The sequence below is a fragment of the Portunus trituberculatus genome, chromosome 7 (assembly GCF_017591435.1).
Source record: "Portunus trituberculatus isolate SZX2019 chromosome 7, ASM1759143v1, whole genome shotgun sequence".
Lineage (NCBI taxonomy): Eukaryota > Metazoa > Arthropoda > Malacostraca > Decapoda > Portunidae > Portunus > Portunus trituberculatus.
Window position 1 is genome coordinate 2649484 of NC_059261.1, and position 19549 is coordinate 2669032.

The 19549-nt window shown below is 38.2% G+C and overlaps 1 protein-coding gene across 1 annotated transcript in view; it reads right to left on the reverse strand.

Annotated features, from left to right (window-relative positions):
• The window catches only part of LOC123520588 (coiled-coil and C2 domain-containing protein 1-like), a 91665-nt gene that overhangs the window by 11687 nt on the left and 60429 nt on the right, over window positions 1-19549 (reverse strand). Inside the window, exon 12 of the mRNA XM_045282997.1 lies at window positions 9078-9253. Within this exon, the coding sequence (XP_045138932.1) occupies window positions 9078-9253 (176 nt within the window). The remainder of the gene's footprint in view (window positions 1-9077; window positions 9254-19549) is intronic.

Sequence of the window (19549 nt, forward strand, 5' to 3'; positions counted from 1 at the left end):
TTCCAGTTTTTCTTGAAATTCCCAAACCACTCCTTCATTGCTTTAAAATCATCATTAGAGTCTGAAATCAGAAATAAGATCAAGATGCAGCAGCCTAGCCTTAGCACAAATTATGCCCTCTGACAAAGAATCACCAGCTATCTGCCTTTCATTTATTCACAAAATCAACAATTTCTCCATTTCTTCCACTGGTGCAGGTTGCTTAAATTGCCTTTTCACACCAATCTCCACATCAGCTCTTTTAATGAGCTCTTTCTTCTTCAGTATTGTGGCTACTGTAGATTTAGCTATACAGTATTCAACTTGAAGATCGGTTATTTTTTATAATTTCTTGTATTTATCAATAATCTCCTTTTTCCTTTTGATGGTTGTCACTACATTCTTTCTTGTAGGCTTATTCTTACCACTAACAAGCCTCTTCGGTGCCATTGTAAGCTTCTTAAAAAAAAAAAAAAAAAACTGCAGAGAGAAAGCGCGGGATAATGTTATTCTTGCAACTGCGGAGGATCAACTGGGTGCAGTGGCACCCCAGTGGAGCGCATAGGGCGGCAGGAAGATAGAGAAACCTTTGTTTACAGCTATGTGGATGGACGTCCGACTATTAGGTATTTTTTCGAGTACAGTACAGGCAACTCCCGCTTAACGAAGGGGTAACGTTCCTAAAAAAAAACCTTCGTTAAGTGAAACTTCGTTAAGCGAACCCATTATAACAAGTTTAACCCCTGAGTTGAACTTCCATTGAGAGTAAACAAAGCAAGAGTGCATCATAGTACAGTGAAAGGTTTAATGAAAGTAAAAATTATGAAGTTAAACATTTAGGCAATTTAATTTGTCATTATAATGTACACTAATGTATGTATGTACGTAACTTTAAAATGTTGACGATCTTAAATTTATGAAGGGAGGGAGAGTGAAACGGGAAAGACACTAATCAGCAACCTGTGGAATGTAAACAAAGGGCGCATCATTGTACCGCATACATAACTTATGTACCACATTTCCACAATTGGCTTTCCATTTTATCCATTGTAGTCACAAGTTCAGGTGGTTCTTTTAGCTTGCAAGGAAGATATGGTCTCACCAGCCTTCTTAATAGAGTCTGCTGACTTGAAAATAGTAGAGACAGTAGATGGAGTCAAGATGGTGGCGAGCAATGCTACAGTTTTCTCGCCTCTCTCATGTCTGTGAATAATATTCAGCTTCACTTCGAGAGTAAGAGACTTCCTGGTCTTCTTAGTAACACTAGATGACATTGCAGGGCGTTTTGGTGGTAAATTGAGCAAGGGAAGACGAGCTGGTGCTGACGCTGTTATTGTTTTGAACATGGGCAATGAGTGGTGTGCGTGTTGTCCCTGAGAGGCGCTGATGTATTCAAAAGCCTGTCGGCTTGCGTGATACAGTGGGCCTTTCAAACTTGGAAAATATTACCTGGATAAAACTTTGTTAAAGCAAGTTTGGTGTTTGTTAAACGAGCAGATGGTAGTAAAATGAAACCTTCATTGTAGCGAAATTTCATTGTGTGAACCTTCATTAAGTGGGGGTTGCTTGTATGTCCATGTTATACAGTAGAGTAATACTCCGCTTAACGAACGTTCGTTTAACGATTTTCCAGTTTAAAGTACTATATAAAGTTAGACCAAAAATCTGCATAACGTACAACCACATCCGTTTTAGCGAATTTTCTGGGTTTGAATTTGCCGGGTGAGGGACCGAACGCGGTAGTTTCACTGTAACTGGCTGGCTCCTGGAGCTGGATCCAAGATTCTTCAACAACATCAGAGCACCTCTTGCAGCGAAATTGCATCCATGAACGCTTGGAGGGACGGCGACAAGGTTGCTATCAGGTTGCTCTGAGGTTGCTGGGAACACCACCTCTGGAGGTGGTATTACTGTCTTATATATGCATTTATGTTCACAAAACAACATTTCTATTAGCTTTTTACAAACCTTGCCCCAAGAAAGGATTGTTTTGTAATGCATAAAGTGAAATCTTACATGGAATATAAAAAAATAAAGCAGAGATGAGATGAGCCACAGACGAAGCGGAAGACTCGCGGCGACTCGGCCGCTTCTTTTTCTTGTGACCCTTTTAGTTTACATATTGTTTGTGGAGAGTGGGCTAGTTGGAGTGTTCATCAAACTCTCCACAGTGCTGTAAACAACTAAACATGCCAAACAATTGTTCAGTGTTTGGATGCAATAACACAAAACGAAAAATAACAGGTTTAGGCATTAAGTATTTTAAGTTTCCCAAGGAAAAAAATTGCAGACAGCAGTGGATTCAAGCTTATTCCTGAGGTGATGTTTTCAATGTAGACAAAGCAGTGATTTGTTCCATGCATTTTACAAGTTCTGACTACAAGGATGATTTAAAACATCGCCTCTTAGGCACTAAGACACCCAAGAGTTACAGGCCACTGACAGATACCCCAGTTCCATCCCTTAATTTACCTCAAGGTAGGTTAAATTGATGAATTTTATAGTGCTATATAGCCTCTACCTGTGAATCGAAAGCATTACCAGTGTTATTTAGGTATAAGCCTACTTCAGTTTCAGCCCCAACTCATTTTCACTGATGCCATAGTATTTTTTGCCAAAATATCTGTGTACTTTAAAATTAGAAATCTAAATAATAACATTAAGACAAATAAGAAAAAACATAAGTCATGCAAAGGTCAAAACAGAAAGCTAATGAAACTGACCACATGAATAATATGTAGTTTATTTTTTCACTTGGACTATATTACCTGTTTTCCTTCGTTGTTTATGTTATCATTAAGTGGATTATATTCAATGACAAATATTGAATATCTATGCTAACATTATGAATGGAGCGAACTTAATTTTTCTTTGTATTATGACTACTGTTTGCCATAATTATTATGAATATGTTTGTGCTTACAATAGACCCTTTAATATTCCATTTATTCATCTAATTAGTAATGCATGTAAGTAATATGTAATGCAGTTAAAAAAAAGGGGGGAGAAGAGATAACAGGCTCCAAGGGTGGTCAAGTTAAGTCAGTACTGTGAGTGGCAGTGAGGTGTGGCGTGGATGACGTCATCACCCCTGCTCCCCCGCATTGGGGGCTCTTGGATGACATGAGCAGATACCGTAACTGTGAATTTTTCTTACTGTATATCGAATCGAGGGTAGTAATTTCCAAATACCACAACTGTGAATTTACCGGATAAAGAACTACCATATAACGAGAACTTACTGTATTAAGTCATGGTTTTGCGTTCGACTATTGAAAAAGTTCGACTATTTAGACGTTCAAGTATTGAGTCTCCACTGTATTTACATAAACTAAGGTAATTTGGTAAATAAAAGATAGGGAAATGATATCAACTCAATCTCATAACAGTACAATTAGGTGAACACACACACATGGACACAGAAATGATGAAGAAATTGATAAGTACTATAATAAGACCCAGATTGGAATATGCAGGAGTAGTGTGGACCCCTCATAAAAAAAAAAAAAACACATAAGGAAGTTGGAGAGACTACAAAAAATAGATACAAGAATGGTTCCAGAATTTGAAGGGATGACATATGAGGAGAGACTAAAGGCTATGGATCTACCAACCTTGGAACAAAGAAGGGAGAGAGGGGATCTGATACAAGTTTATAAATTGATCAACGGAATGGGCCAAGTGGATAATGAGAAACTGATCCTGAGAGAAGAATATGACATTCGAAGCAGATCGCATAGTAAAAAGCTGAGAAAGGGAAGATGTCTGAGAGAAGTTAAAAAATATAGTTTCCCGCAAAGATGTATTAAGACGTGCAACAGTTTAAATGAAGAAGTAGTGTCTGCAACGAGTGTGCATACTTTTAAAGTAAGATTGGATAAGTGTAGATATGGAGACGGGGCCACACGAGCATAAAGCCCAGGCTCTGTAAAACTACAACTAGGTAAATACAACTAGGTAACACACACACACACACACACACACACACACACACACACACACACCACCGCTGAGAGAGGAAGTCTGAGGACGGCTCGTCTCCGGCTGTGGACGGGGAAGAGGAGAAACTACCTATGGTGTTTACAGGGCCCAGGTAACTCTGTGTTAATGTCCTACTGTCGCAAAGTGCAGAAAGTGGGCCATTTTCAAGCGGGATATGGAGAGTGGTCCCTGAGCGGAGAGTGTCGGCGGTGTTTTGTTTGGGCTAAAATCAGCTGGCGATAACAATCATGGCGTCCACCCCTTGACAAGCCCGGGACTTTGAAGGTTTTGTGACCACTCCAAGAGAACTAGAGAAATTAGACATGGATGCAAGAATTCAGACATTAGAAAGTAAATTTCTAAACATTAGATCCATAGAAGAAAAGCTGGATAGAGTCATAGCAGAGAACGATACCTTCAAAAAGGAAATCTATTTGTTAACGAGAGAGAACAAAGAGCTATTGAGGGAAAAAGTGGAAATGGAGGAAGAAAACCAACATCTAAGGAAACAATGTGACGAGATGAAGGCTAAACTCCTCGAAATGGAGAAGAAAATATCCGAAGGAGACTTGGGGAAGGAGGAATGCCTTAACCTAATTGATGCCAGGATGAAAGAAGTGAAACATGAACACCAGGAAGTACAAAGGTCCTTTAGGGAGATAGTGAAAAAGCAGGAAGAAGAAAATAAAGTGATTACAGAGAGTGAAATGGTAAAGGCATTAAAGGAAAATGATTATGTGGTGAGAGATATTGCTGAAAAGAAAAAAATGCGTGATCATAACAGGATTGAGGGGGAAAACTAACAGAACTGGCAAGATAGGAGGGGTAAGGAAAATGACAGGATTAAGTCTTTACTGAATAAGATCTCAGAAAAGGAAGAGTGCCTATATGCTGAGGTAGAAGAAAGTGTGAGACTAGGAGCTTTTGAGGAAGGCAAGAGTAGACCATTAAAATTGAAATTAAAGTCTCAGGTGGCAGCTGAGGCCTTGCTGAGGAGGGCTTGGAAACTTAAGGACTCTGAGGAAACCAAAACAATTTACATAAGAAGAAATATGTCACAGGATGAACGAATGAAAATGAAAGAGCTTGTAACTGAAGTGAGAGAGAAATGAAGAAAGAACCGCGAAGGAAAAGACCAAGTTTTTTTTTGGAGGATGAGAAATGGGAGGCTGAAGAAGTGGTGGATAAAACAGACGGAATAGACATTACACTGACTGAAACATGGAAGAAAGAGACTAGGAATGGAATTCAAGTGACTTACACGAATATAGATGGATTTCTGTCTAAGAGGCTAGAATGTATGGATTACCCAAGAAATAATGAACCGGACATAATGTGTGTGGTGGAAACAAAGTTAAGGCCCGAAATAAAGCTAGATTGGTTTGATGTAAAACACTACAAAGTATGGAGAAATGATAGAAAAAATAAAGGTGGTGGTGGTATAATGGTTCTTACTAAGGAAGATCTGATAGTGAAGGTGGTGAACTATAGTAAGGGTAATGAGGAAGTGATAAGTATGCTTATAACAGATGGCAAGAGGGATATTAATATTATAACAGTATACATACCACCCAGAACCAGTGCTTGGGAATATGAACAGTATCAAATGATGATGAGAAATACTCTAGACAGAATGAAGCAAGAACTCAACAGAAAGGACAGAGTGATGATAGTCGGGAACTTTAATTGTAAGGAAATAGTGTGGGAAGACTACGAAGTGATGAACGGTGGTGAGTGGGCAGAGGAATTGTTAAAGGTAGCAACAAATAACTTGATGACACAGTGGGTGAGATCACCAACAAGGTGCAGGGGACAAGATGTTGCAGCAAGGTTGGATTTGGTATTTACCAGGGGCATCTCCCTAAAAGAGGAAATTGAACATAAATGTCCCTTGGGGAAAAGCGACCATGATGTCCTAAGCTTTGAGCTGGATACGGAATTAAGCACAAATAATATTGTGGAACACAGGGAGGAAAAATTAAATTATACTAGGGCAAATTATAACCATATAAGGGAGTTCTTTAATGAAATTGACTAGTCCGTGGTATACCAGGAAGGGGATATGCAATTGAAATACGATAAATTTATGGATGCTGTGAAGAAGTTTGTGGCATATCACAGAAAGAGGACTTTAAATAATAAACAGTGGTTTAATTGAAATTGTGAAGAAGCAAAAAAGAACAAAGAAAAGGCATGGAAGAAACTTAAGAGAAACTTATCAAGAGAAGTTTACAAAACAGCAAGGAATAGATATGTTGAAGTAAGGAGAACAGCACAGAAGGAATATGAACAGAGAGTGGTGGAAAACTGTGATAGTGACCCTAAAATGTTTTACAAATTCATAAATGGAAAACTAAATAAAAGGGAGGCAATAGAAAAGGTAAAAAATGGGGAAGAAGTATATGAGGATGCTAGAGATATAGCTGAAATATTGAACAACAACTTTTGCAAAGTGTTTACAAAGGAGGAGCATTTTATGGGAGAAAGGCCTACGGAAATAAAGCAAATGCAGGACATCATGGTTACTAAAGAAGATGTAAGGAAAATTATAAGCAATTTGGATATTAATAAATCAATGCTGAAAGAATGTAAGGATCAATTGTTGAACCCCATATTTGATATTGTGGAAACCTCCATACGAACAGGATTAGTTCCGAAAGAGTGGAAAAGAGCTGACATTGTGCCTATATATAAGAATGGTAGTAGAATGGAACCGTTAAATTACAGACCAGTATCGTTGACTAGTATATTGTGCAAGGTATGTGAAGAAGTAATTAAAGCTAAGCGGAGTGAGTATCTAGAAAGTGAAAACATTCTTAGTGAAAGGCAGTTTGGTTTCAGAAAAGGAAGATCGTGCGTATCCAATTTATTATGTTTTCATTCAAGAGTGACTGACATACTACAACACTGAGAGGGATGGGTGGATGCTATCTACCTGGACTTCAGAAAGGCCTTTGATAAAGTGCCACACAATAGACTGATGTGGAAACTAAAGAAGATTGGAGGAGTAAATGATAAACAAGCAAAATGGATGGAAAATTACTTAGTGGGAAGAGAAATGCGAATAGTGGAGAAAGGAAAGAAGTGAGAGTGGAAAAAGGTAACCAGTGGAGTTCCACAAGGGTCAGTGCTTGGTCCCATCATGTTTTTGATTTATGTTAATGATATGCTAGTAGGAATTGACAGTTACATGAACATGTTTGCGGACGATACTAAAATTATGAGGAGAGTAAAGAATGTGAAAGATTGTAACAAGCTACAGGAAGATCTTGATAAAATATATGAGTGGAGTAAAGAGTGGCAGATGGAATTCAATATAAACAAGAGCCATGTTATGAAAATGCGAAGAAGTAGACATAGACCAAACAGGGATTACAGGCTGGGTGATGAGAAATTTAAAGAGACCAATGAGGAGAACGACTTAGGAGTAACCGTGCAAAACACCTTGTCACCGGAGAAACACATTAACAAGATATTTTGGAAAACATATAACATGCTTCAAAATATTGGCCTTCATTCCACTACCTAGATGAAGGAATGATGAAGAAGATATTATGCACCTTAATAAGACCCCAGTTAGAATATGCAGCTTGCGTCTGGTCACCGCATATGAAGAAAAATGTGAAGAAGGTGGAAAGGGTACAGAGGCTGGCAACAAGGATGGTACCAGGACTCAGGGAGTTAGACTATGAGGAAAGATTGAGGAAACTGGGGCTGACCACATTAGAAGAGAGAAGAGCAAGAGGAGACATGATAACTATGTATAAATTGGTGAACAAGATTGACATATTGGACAGAGAATTGATAAGGGTGACCATAAGTAATCATCTCCAAGGACATGGAAAAAAACTAATAAAAGACATCTTTTTTTTTTTTTTTTTTTTTTTTTGACATTACAAGGGCACTGGCCAAGGGAAAACAAAGTGTTGGAAAAAAAAAAATCCCGCTGGATGCCAGGCCCTGTGAAGAGGAAAGTAGGAGAAAGAGAAAAAACAAAAAAATCTAAAAGGAGGGTCCAGTTAACGTAAGAGGTGTCTTGACACTCCTCTTTTGAAAGAGTTTAAGTCATAGGCAGGTGGAAATACAGACACAGGTAGAGAGTTCCAGAGTTTACCAGTGTAGGGAATGAAGGAGTGAAGATACTGGTTAACTCTTGCATTAGGAAGATGGACAGAATAGGGATGAGAAGAAGTAGAGAGTCTTGTGCAGCGAGGCCGAGGAGGGGGAAGGCATGCAGTTAGCAAGTTCAGAAGAGCAGACAGCATGAAAACAGCGGTAGAAGACAGATAAAGATGCAACATTGCGGCGGTGACTTAAAGAATCAAGACAGTCAGTTAGAGGAGAAGAGTTGATAAGACGAAAAGCTTTAGATTCCACCTTGTTTAGTAAAGCTGTGTGTGGATCCCCAGACATGAGAGCCATACTCCATACACGGGTGGATAAGGCCCTGTACAGAGCAAGCAGCTGGGAGGGAGAGAAAATGGACGAAGACGCCACAGGACACCTAACTTCTTGGAAGCTGATTTAGCAAGAGTAGAGATGTGAAATTTCCAGTTTAGATTTTTAGTGAAGGATAGACCGAGTGTGTTTAATGTAGAGGAGAGGGAAGTTGAGTGTTATTGAAGAAGAGAGGATAGTTGTCTGGAAGGTTATGTCGAGTAGATAGTTGTAGAAATTGAGTTTTGAGGCATTGAACAAAACCAGGTTTCTCTGCCCCAATCAGAAACAAGTGAAAGATCAGAAGTTAGGCGTCCTATAGCATCTCGCCTTGAGTCATTTAATTGTTGTTGGTTTGGGCGTCTGTTGAACGCTGTTGAATAATGCAAGGTGGTATCATCAGCATAGGAGTGGATAGGGCATTGAGTCAGATTTAGGAGATCATTGATGAATAATAGAAAGAGAGTGGGTGATAGGACAGAACCCTGTCTAAATGACATGAGAAAATACAGTTTCCCGCATCGTAGTATTGATAAGTGGAATAAACTGAGCAGTGATGTCGTTGACGCAGTGTGTGTCAATCAGATGAAAGAGAGATATGACAGGAGTGGACAAGGAGACAGGACACAGAGAGCTTAGCTCGGGCCCTGTAATACACAAATAGGTAAATACACACTCACTGGATGATGTTGAAGGATCTGTTTTCATAGTGGAAGCGTGGTGGAGTGTTGCCCCTCTTGAAGGCAGCCCTCACAGCATCCAGGTCCTTCTTGGTGTGCAGGATGAGCTGCTCGAAGCGGTTGGAGCTTGCCACATCCCCGGTTGCCTTGAAGTGTTCCCGTGTCTCTGCACACATCTGAGGGTTGGAAGACGTCAAGCTGTGGTTTCTATGTTTGTATTTCACTGCACAGACACAAACTGAAGGGTGTATTCTTCAGTACTTCTATAAAACACCACTACTATTTTCAAAAGGCTCTACTGACACAGTTTTTAATGGCATTTTTATGGTTCTAGTGACAGATTAACAAGATTTCCATATTACTAACAGGAGAAACATTCTTGAGAAAATGGTATTGATCTCTTTAGTCTAGCAAAAAGTTATGGTGAAAAAGCAAAACATTTCTAAACAGTGGTTTGAGATCTGCAAAACAAAGATTGAAAATACAAGGCAGATGCCCCATAGACCACAACCCATCTCTACCAGGCTGTCATTCCCAGTCATCCTGAGAAAGTGGCATTTGATAAAGTCCCTCATGGAAGATTTCTTTGGAAACTAGAGAACATAGAAGGATTGCGTGGAACCTTGCTAGAATGGACAAGAGATTATTTGAAGGATAGAGAAATGAGAACTGTGATCTAGAGATGTACCGATACCAAAATTTTGGCCAATTCCAATATCAATACCGATACCACCTAATTGGGCCGATACCGATACTACTACCGATACTACTACTTATAGTGATTACTGCACTGGACACCAGGATGAGTTGGTGGACGGCGAGCGTTATCAGATGGGAGGCTTTGTTTTGGGGGATGCTGTAAGTCCTTCTGAGTACGTTTGTGAAATAGGAGCAATTCTAGAAGCTTTTTGAAGCCATTTGCAAAGGTAAATTACTCAGTAATTGGAATGAATATCTTCTCAGTCTTCTGATTCTTGTCAGTTATTTTAAATTCTTACTTCTTACTCCTTTAGCATTTTCATTATTAATATTATTGACGATATTTTGGTGATCAAAAATATTTTTTAAATTATTAAAATTGTAAAACAGACACAAATATTAGCAAAAGAAACTCATTTTGTTGTGTATGTTTCTCTTTAATCAAATCTGACATCCTTTGATATTAATTCACTAGACATTAGTAGACCAATTCAGACAAATGAGCTTTCACCTAATCTTTTCAATTATATAGATAAAAGTTTAGTTTATTCTAAATTTCTAGTGTATTGCTATGATCTTAAATAATTAATATGCAACAAATTATACACAATGCACATGATTACAAAACAGAATCGTTACTTTCTTAGTTATGGAATTTTTACATCCTTAGGTTAACACAAGTAACTCAAAAATTAAACTTGCATTAAAATTAATTTACATATATAATTCGAGCTTCCACCTATTCCAGTATGATATCTTGGAAAAGGCTACCACTAGCACTGTTAATTATAAATCAAATAAGAATATGCTGTTATTTACAATAATACAAAATGCCTAACTATATACAGTAAGGTCTCGGTTTACTTCAGAGTTACGTTCCTGAAACATGACGTAAGTCGATTTTGTAAGTAACTCGAGTTTCCGTACATTTCAAAGCATATTATTGAGTTTTCAACCAATCATTGTTTATGGTCATTCAGGTAAGTTAAAGGTTATATTGTTATATTATTTACAAGTATGTAGGAATATGAAACACAAGCTTGTTTTTGTTGTTGATAAGGGCCAAGAACGCGAAGGACTGCAGATTGCCTAGAGGGGTGGACGCCTGAGGCCGCCAGGACGGTGGGCAGGTCGAATGTTGTGACGCCCACAGGACGGACAGCTGGGAGTGTAGTGCAGTGCGGTGGGAGTAGAAGCATGGGCAGCGGGGCAGGAAATGCAATAGGAAAGGGCAATAGGGATCAGCAGACAGGCGCAGACGGTGCAAGTCAGCTGCGAGTGTCGTGTGGCCCAGGCGAAGGCTCTGGAGTTGTTATTGTTGTGATGGATGTGCGAGCCCTCAAGGTCGTCAACCTCCCCATTGTCATGGTAACGGGCTTCCCATTTTCTTCTTCCCTCCCTCACACACAGCTGCTGCCTCCTTCTCATGTCTTTTAATTATGTCCTCTTTTTCTTGTAGCATAATGGTTTTCCTTTTCTTAGCATCACTGCTGTCACTAAGGAGTTTTCTCTTTAGTCCCATTGAGCAAGATACTAAGAACTTGAGTCAGTAAACGCAGAAGTAGGATAACACTCTTGCCAGGGGCGATGGTGTGGTGGAGCTGAGGCAGGGTGTTATTGTATTCAAGCGTGAGGCGGGCGGTGTGGCGGCAACCACCAACAACAATAAATCCCGCAATTACGATTTATATATTTTTTTTTTACTTAAATTGCCTCATAGTGGACTGGCGTTTTTAGTTTGACATAACTCGAGAGTGGACTGACTGTAACTATATATATATAAATATATATATATATATATATATATATATATATATATATATATATATATATATATATATATATATATATATATATATATATATATATATATATATATATATATATATATATATATATATATATATATATATATATATATATATATATATATATATATATATATATATATATATATATATATATATATATATATATATATATATATATATATGGATTCTCAATATCTGAAGTTTGACATTCTTAGATTATAGTTCAAAAACATAAGCTTTTCACCTGTGTGAACTTTGTGTGGGTGGAGGAGCAGCGTCTGACTGAGAGACAGTGAAAATGCGTGGTGATTCATGACCGACCGTGTGACAGGATGCCGGAGTTCAGCCTATACGCGTTTCATACACGTCCAATTTAAAGGTTGTGGCTTATTACCACAGAAAACAGTATTCTATGACATACAGTAAGCACCACAGAAACTTAATACAACATATTATATTAATTTGGTATCATCAATATCTTATATTGAATATATCATTAAGTAGTAAATTCCTTTTAGGTATGGGAAGTATCAGCATAAAATAAGCTGATACCGATACCGATACCCAAAAAATGGGCCGATACCGATGCATCAGTACATCTCTCCTGTGATCAGAGGTACATACTTGTCTTGGAGTAAAGTAACCAGCGGGGTGCCACAAGGGTCAATGTTAGCCCCCATTATGTTTCAAGTTTATGTAAACGACATTCACATTGGAGTAAACAGCTATATGAATTTACTAGCTGATGATGCAAAGTTGCTAAAAGTTATCAAAACCAGAGAGGACTGTATACTGCTACAGGAAGATTTAAATAAGATCTATGAGTGAAGTAAGAAGTGGAAATTGGAGTTTAATGCCAAGAAATGTCACATAATGGAACTAGGAAAGAGTAAGAGAAGACCAATATGGAACTATTTGATGGGAGAGGAGCAAACAATGAAGACTAAAGACGAAAAAGATCTTGGAGTGATCATACAAGAAAATCTGAGCCCTGATAAACACATAAATAAGATATTTGGACTATCATATAGGATGTTGACTAATATAAGAGTGGCATTTCATTACATGGATAAAGATTTGATGAAAAAAATCATCACAAGCATGATACGCCCATGGCTGGAATATGCAGCAGTGGTATGGTCTCCGAGTTCTAAAAAAGATATAAGAAAACTGGAAAGGATACAGAAGATTGCTACAAAGATGGTGCCGGAATTAAAGGACCTCACATATGAAGAACGACTGAAGGAAATGGGATTGCCAACCTTAAAAGATAGAAGAGAATGAGGGGACCTAATAACAATGTATAAAATAGTAAATGATATTGAAAAGATAGACAAAGAAGACCTGGTGCTGTTGGCGGAAGAGGATGGAAGGACAAGAGGACATGAAAAGAAGATCAGGATGAGGCAGTGTGAGAAGGATGTTGGAAAATACAGTTTTCCACACAGAACGGTGGAAAAATGGAATGCATTCGATAATGGAATTGTTGCAGCACATAGTTTGCATAACTTTAAAGAAAAATTTGATAAATAGAGATATGGAGACAGGACACTGATGAGCCCTGCTTGAACCCAGTACAATACAACTAGGTAAATACACGGAGGCAGCAAGGCAAATGGGCAAGCCTCTTAATGTGTAGCCCCTGTTCACCTAGCAGCAAGTAGGTACGGAATATACGTCGAAGGGTTGTGGCCTCGTTTTCCCGGTGTGTGGAGTGTGTTGTGGTCTCAGTCCTACCCAAAGATCAGTCTATGAGCTCTGAGCTCGCTCTGTAATGGGGAAGGTTGGCTGGGTGACCAACAGATGTCCATGGAAAACACACACACACACACACACACACACACACACACACACACACAAACTACACAACTGGGTAAGGGAGAGTATGAGGAGTAAAGAGAACGATGAACAGGAGAAAGAGTTTCTGAACTTGAAAGAAAGGATAAAAAAAAGTGGAAGAAAATGAAGCTAGACTAGGAGTAGAAAATGCAGAACTGAGAAAAGAACTAGCCAAATATAAGAAACAGATGGATGAAGGACTCAGTAAAGTAGAGAAAGAAAAACAAGACCTGAAAGGTCTAGTCAACAAAGAAGAGAAAAGAGTACAGGACGTGATTAAGAAAAGTACAGGCATGGAGAGTACAAGATAAGAAAGACATGAATAACTTTCAGGAGGTGATCCAGGAACAACTAAAAGAAAGAGATGAGAATATGGCAAACAAAATGATAGGAGTCCTTAAGGAAAAGGAAAACATAGTAGGAAATTGCAGAAAAGAAAGAGTGTAATTATCTTTGGACTAAAAGAAAAAAAAAGTAAAATATAGACCAAGAAGGGAAAAGGAGGAAATGAAGTCAGTCAAAGATCTACTAAAAAATCTAAATGACGAAGATAGGCAGAACCTAGAGGAGGAAGTAGAGGAACTACACAGAATGGGACCTTATCAAGATGGAACAACAAGGCCAATTAAGATATTACTAAAATCACAAGCAGCAACAAGAGATATTATAAAGAACAACAACACTCAGAGAAACAGAAGGCTGCAAGGATATATATATAAGGAAAAATAAAAATGAGGAAGAAAGGAAGAGATACAATGAACTGGTGGCAGCAGTAAGGGAAAAAAAAAATAATGAAAGGTCAGGAAGAGGAGAAAAAGGCCTTTTTTGGAGAATTCTAGGAGACAGGATAAGGAAATGGTATATAAGAGAGAAGGAAGAGGCTAAAGTGGAGCAAGTGTAACTAAAAGTGATAAGGGCAAGAAACTAAAAATGATGTATACGAACATAGATGGGATTCCATCAAGTAAATTAGAACTAAAAGATTACATAAAGAAAGAAAAACCAGATATTGTATGCCTGGCTGAAACAAAACTAAATGAGGCAATCAAAATAGACATAGATAATAGATACAACGTATGGAAGAAAGACAGAGTGGGTAAAGGAGGAGGAGTCATGATAATGTTAAGGAAAGAGATGGTGGTAAACCATATGGAATATGAAGAAGGAAAAACAGAAGTACAGACAATCCCTGTTTAACGAAGGGGTTACATTCCTAAAAAACACTTCGTTAAGCGAACCGATTATAACAAGTTTAACCCCTGATTTGAACTTCCATTGAGAGTAAGCAAAGCAAGAGTGCATCATAGTACAGTAAAAGGTTTAATGAAAGTAAAAATTATGAAGTTAAACATTTAGGTAGTTTAATTTAAGTCATTATAATGTACACTAATGTATGTATGTACATAACTTTACAATGTTGATGATCTTAACTTTATGAAGGGAGGGAGAGTGAAACGGGAAAGACACTAACCGGCAATCTGTGGAATGTAAACAAAGTGTGCATCATTGTACCGCATACAAAACTTTTGTACCACATTTCCATAAAGATTTCCATTTTATCCATTGTAGAGTAACGAGTTCAGGTGGTTCTTTTAGCTTTCAAGGAAGATATGGTCTCACCAGCCTTCTTAATAGAGTCTGCTGACTTGAAAATAGTAGACAGTAGATGGAGTCAAGATGGTGACCAGCAATGTTATTAGTTTTCTGGCCTCTCTTGTGTCTGTGAATAATACCCAGCTTCACTTCGAGAGTAAGGGACTTCCTGGTCTTCTTAGGAACTTGATCTTGATGCTACAGGTGACGCAGAATTTCTTGAGTCATGCCTTTGTATCGGCAGCGCCTGTGTTGTCCACGAGAGGCTTCATCTTGATCTTTATTCTACAGGTGTCTCAGGATTTCTCCTGAGGCAGGCCTTAGTACCAGCAGCTCCTGATATATTTAAAAGCCTGTCAGCTTGCATGATACGGTGGGGCTTTCAAATTTGGAAAAATTACCTGGATAAAACTTCGTTAAAGCGAGTTTGGTGTTCGTTAAATGAGCAGATGGTAGTAAAATTAAACCTTCGTTGTAGCGAAATTTCGTTGTGTGAACCTTCGTTAAACGAGGGTTGCCTGTATTAAGATGCATATTGATAAAAGAGTTAACAATCATTGGAACATATATGCCACCAAAAACAAATTCATAGATCAACCAAGAATATAGAGACATGATAGATGACACAATAAAGAGTCTAACGAGAGTCATTAAAGAAAAGAGAAAAGTGTTATTAGTAGGAGACTTCAAGTGTAAAGAAGTGGACTGGGAAAATTATGAAAGCGGTATGGGGGAAGAAGCCTGGGGAGAAAGATTCCTGAACCTAATGATAGATAATATGATGGACCAAAGAATAAAATAAAACACAAGATTCAGAGGAAACAACGAGCCAGCGAGATTGGACCTGGTTTTTACAAGGGGTATACAAATGAATGATGATATAGGATATAAGTGCCCATTGGGAAAAAGAGACCATGTAATATTAGAAATGGATACAGAAGAAGGAAAAGAAAATAGAGACGAATCATACAAAGGAGACCGATTAAATTACAGAAAGGCTGATATTGAGAATCTAAAGAACTACTTCAAATACGCTAACTGGGAGGAGATGAAAAACTCTGAGAGGGTGCAAGAGAAATATAACTTATTTTTGGAAATATACAAAACAGGAGTCAAGGAATATGTCCCAAAATATACTTAAAGAAGAAGGAAAGAAATATTGGTTTAACGCAAGGTGTGCTAAAGCAAAAGAGAAAAGAGATGGAGCATGGAAAAGGTGGAGGAGAAATAGAAATGCAGTAAATAAGGAAAACTTCAAGACAGCAAGAAATGAATATGTTAAAGTGAGGAAGGAAGAGGAGAGGAACTATGAAAAGGACATTGTCGAAAAATGCAAGGATCAACCGATATTGTTCTATAGATTCATCAACGAAAAAATAAGACAAAAAGAAACAATATGAAGGTTAAAAAGAGAGAACGGGATGGTGGAAGACCAAAAAAGTATGGCAGAACTATTAAATAAAAAATTTCAGGAGGTCTTTATTAAGAAATCCAAATTTGAAAGGCCACAGGGTAATAGAGAGACAGTCTATATGAAATAAAAGAGTTAATGAAGGAACTGGATGAAGAGAAGACAATGGGACCGGATGAAGTCTCAGGCAGAATACTGAAAGAATGTAGGGAAGAACTAGCAAGTCTTATATACAACATCATAAAATGCTCAATAGAAAATGGAACAGTACCAGTAGAATGGAAAAAAGCTGAGGTGGTTCCCATACATAAGAGCGGAAGGAAGGAAGAATCTTTAAATTACAGATCCCTATCACTAACTAGTGTAATATGTAAGATGTGTGAAAGAATAATAAAGAAACAATGGATCGAGTTCCTTGAAGACAACAAATTATTATCAAATAGCCAATTTGGTTTTAGAAAAGGTCGGTCGTGTGTAACAAATTTACTGAGTTTCTACTCTTGAATAATTGACAAGAGTACAAGAGAGAGAGGGATGGGTTAACTGTATTTATTTGGATTTAAAAAAGGCGTTTGAAAAAGATTACTATGAAAGTTAGAGGAGAAGGGTTGCTTACAAGGAAGCACATTGAGATGGATGGAAAATTATTTGAGGGGGAGAGAAATAAGGACGGTAGTCAAAGATATGAAGTCCAAGTGGAGAGCAGTAGAAAGCGGAGTGCCACAGGGGGTCAGTGTTGGCGCCAATACTTTTTCTTATATATATAAACGACATGCCAGAGGGAGTGAACAGCTACATAAATCTGTTTGTGGACGATGCGGAAGTGTGCAGAGTTATAAAGCAAAAAGAAGATTGTGAAATACTGCAGGAAGACCTAAATAAGATCTGGGAATGGACTAAAAAGTGGGAAATGGAATTCAATGTGAACAAAAGCCATGTCATGGAAATGGGAAAGAGTGAAAGACAACCAGTGGGAATCTATAAGATGGGAGATGGAGTAGAGCTGGAGAAAGTAAAAAAGGAAAAGGATTTGGGAGTGACGATGAAAGAAAATATTCAACCGGCAAGCCATATTGATAGAATTTTCACAGATATATAATTTGCTAAGGAATACAGGAATAGCATTTCACTACATGGACAAAGAAATGATGAAGAAATTCATAAATACTATTATAAGAACCCAGATTGGAATATGCAGGAAACACATAAGGAAGCTGGAGAGACTACAAAAAATGGCTACAAGAATGGTTCCAGAATTTGAAGGGATGACATATGAGGAGAGACTAAAGGCTATGGATCTACCAATCCTGGAACAGAGAAGGGAGAGAGGGGATCTGATACAAGTTTATAAATTGATCAACAGAATGGACCAAGTGGATAATGAGAAACTGATCCTGAGAGAAGAATATGACATTCGAAGCACAAGATCACAGAGTAAAAAGCTGAGGAAGGGAAGATGTCTAAGAGATATTAAAAATATAGTTTCCCGCAAAGATGTGTTGAGACGTGGAACAGTTTGAGTGCGGAAGTGGTGTCAGCAACGAGTGTGCATAATTTTAAAGAAAAATTGGATAAGTGTAGATATGGAGACGGGGCCACACGAGCATAAATCCCAGGCATGCTTTGGGGTCCGAGGGATATCCAAGCGCACAGGTTTGAATCCTGTCCACGGTCCGAGTGTAGGTTGGGCTTCCTCACTCAGGGCAACAGTTTCCTAGTGGGTGGGCTTTGAGATAGAAGGTACCTGAAAAGTACCCCCTTTAGCCCAGAAATTCCCGTGAAAACCCCACATGGTATAAATAAAAAAGAAAATTTAATTAATTAAAAAAAAAAAAAAAAAAAAAAAAACTAGGTAAATACAACTAGGTAAACACACACACACACACACACACACACACACACACACACACACACACACACACACACACACACACACACACACACACACACACCAGGGAGCATCGTCAAGACTGGACTTGGTCTTTAGTACAGAGCCAATGGTCATTGAGGAGATGAGGGTGGAGTGCCCTTTAGCAAAGAGTGATCATGCAGTTTTGGAGTTCAAGGTGATAGATGAAGAGAAATCTAGAAGAAATGAAGAATATAAAGTGGGAAGATGGAATTATGCCAAGACAGATTTTGGAAACCTAAAGAAATTCTTTCAAGAGACAAATTGGATGAAATTCAAGAGTGCTAAGGAGCAAATGAAAAGTGGAAGGAATTTATAAAATATACAAAGAAGGTGAGAAAAATTTGTACCAATAAGACAACATAGAGAAGTTGGAAAGCAGGACTGGTTTAACGATAGATGTGAAAAGGCTAGAACAAGAAAAGAGGATGCATGGAAGAGGTGGAGAAGGAAAAGACGGATTAAGCAGTGGGAAAGTTACAAAAGAGCAAGAAATGAATATGTGTTGATTAGAAGAGAAGAAAGAAAGAAACAAGAAAAGGATATAATTGATAAATGTAAAGACCAACCAAGGCTTTTTACAGACATGTGAACAACAACATCAAAAATAGAGAAAGTATTGAAAGTTTAGAAGTAAATGGAGTATGCAGTGAAGATCCCAGGAAATGGCAGAGGCTATGAATGGATGCTTTCGGAAGGTATTCACAAAGGAGACTGCTTTTGACAAACCACTGGTAATGGAACAGAAAGGGATTATGAAGGAGTTTCAAGTAACTGTGGAGGAGATCAAGAATATGATGGGGAGTTTAGAAGTGAGAAAAGCTGTGGGACCTGATGGGGTATCAGGATGGATGTTAAGAGAATGCAGGAGCAACTGGCAGAAAAAGTTTGTGAAGTAATTGATGCCTCATTAAGGGAAGGTGTAGTGCCCCAAGACTGGAAAAGAGCTAACATTGTCCCAATCTATAAATCAGGTAACAAGAGAGACCCATTGAACTATAGACCAGTGTCACTTACAAGTGTGGTAGCTAAGATGTGTGAGAGGGTGGTAAAGAATAGATGGACAGACTTCTTGGAGAAAAATGACATACTTTGTGAGTGTCAATTTGGTTTTAGAAAAGGCGTTCATGCACGACAAACCTGATATGTTACTATTCGAGGGTGATAGATGTAATACAGGAAAGAGATGGTTGGGCTGATGGAATATATC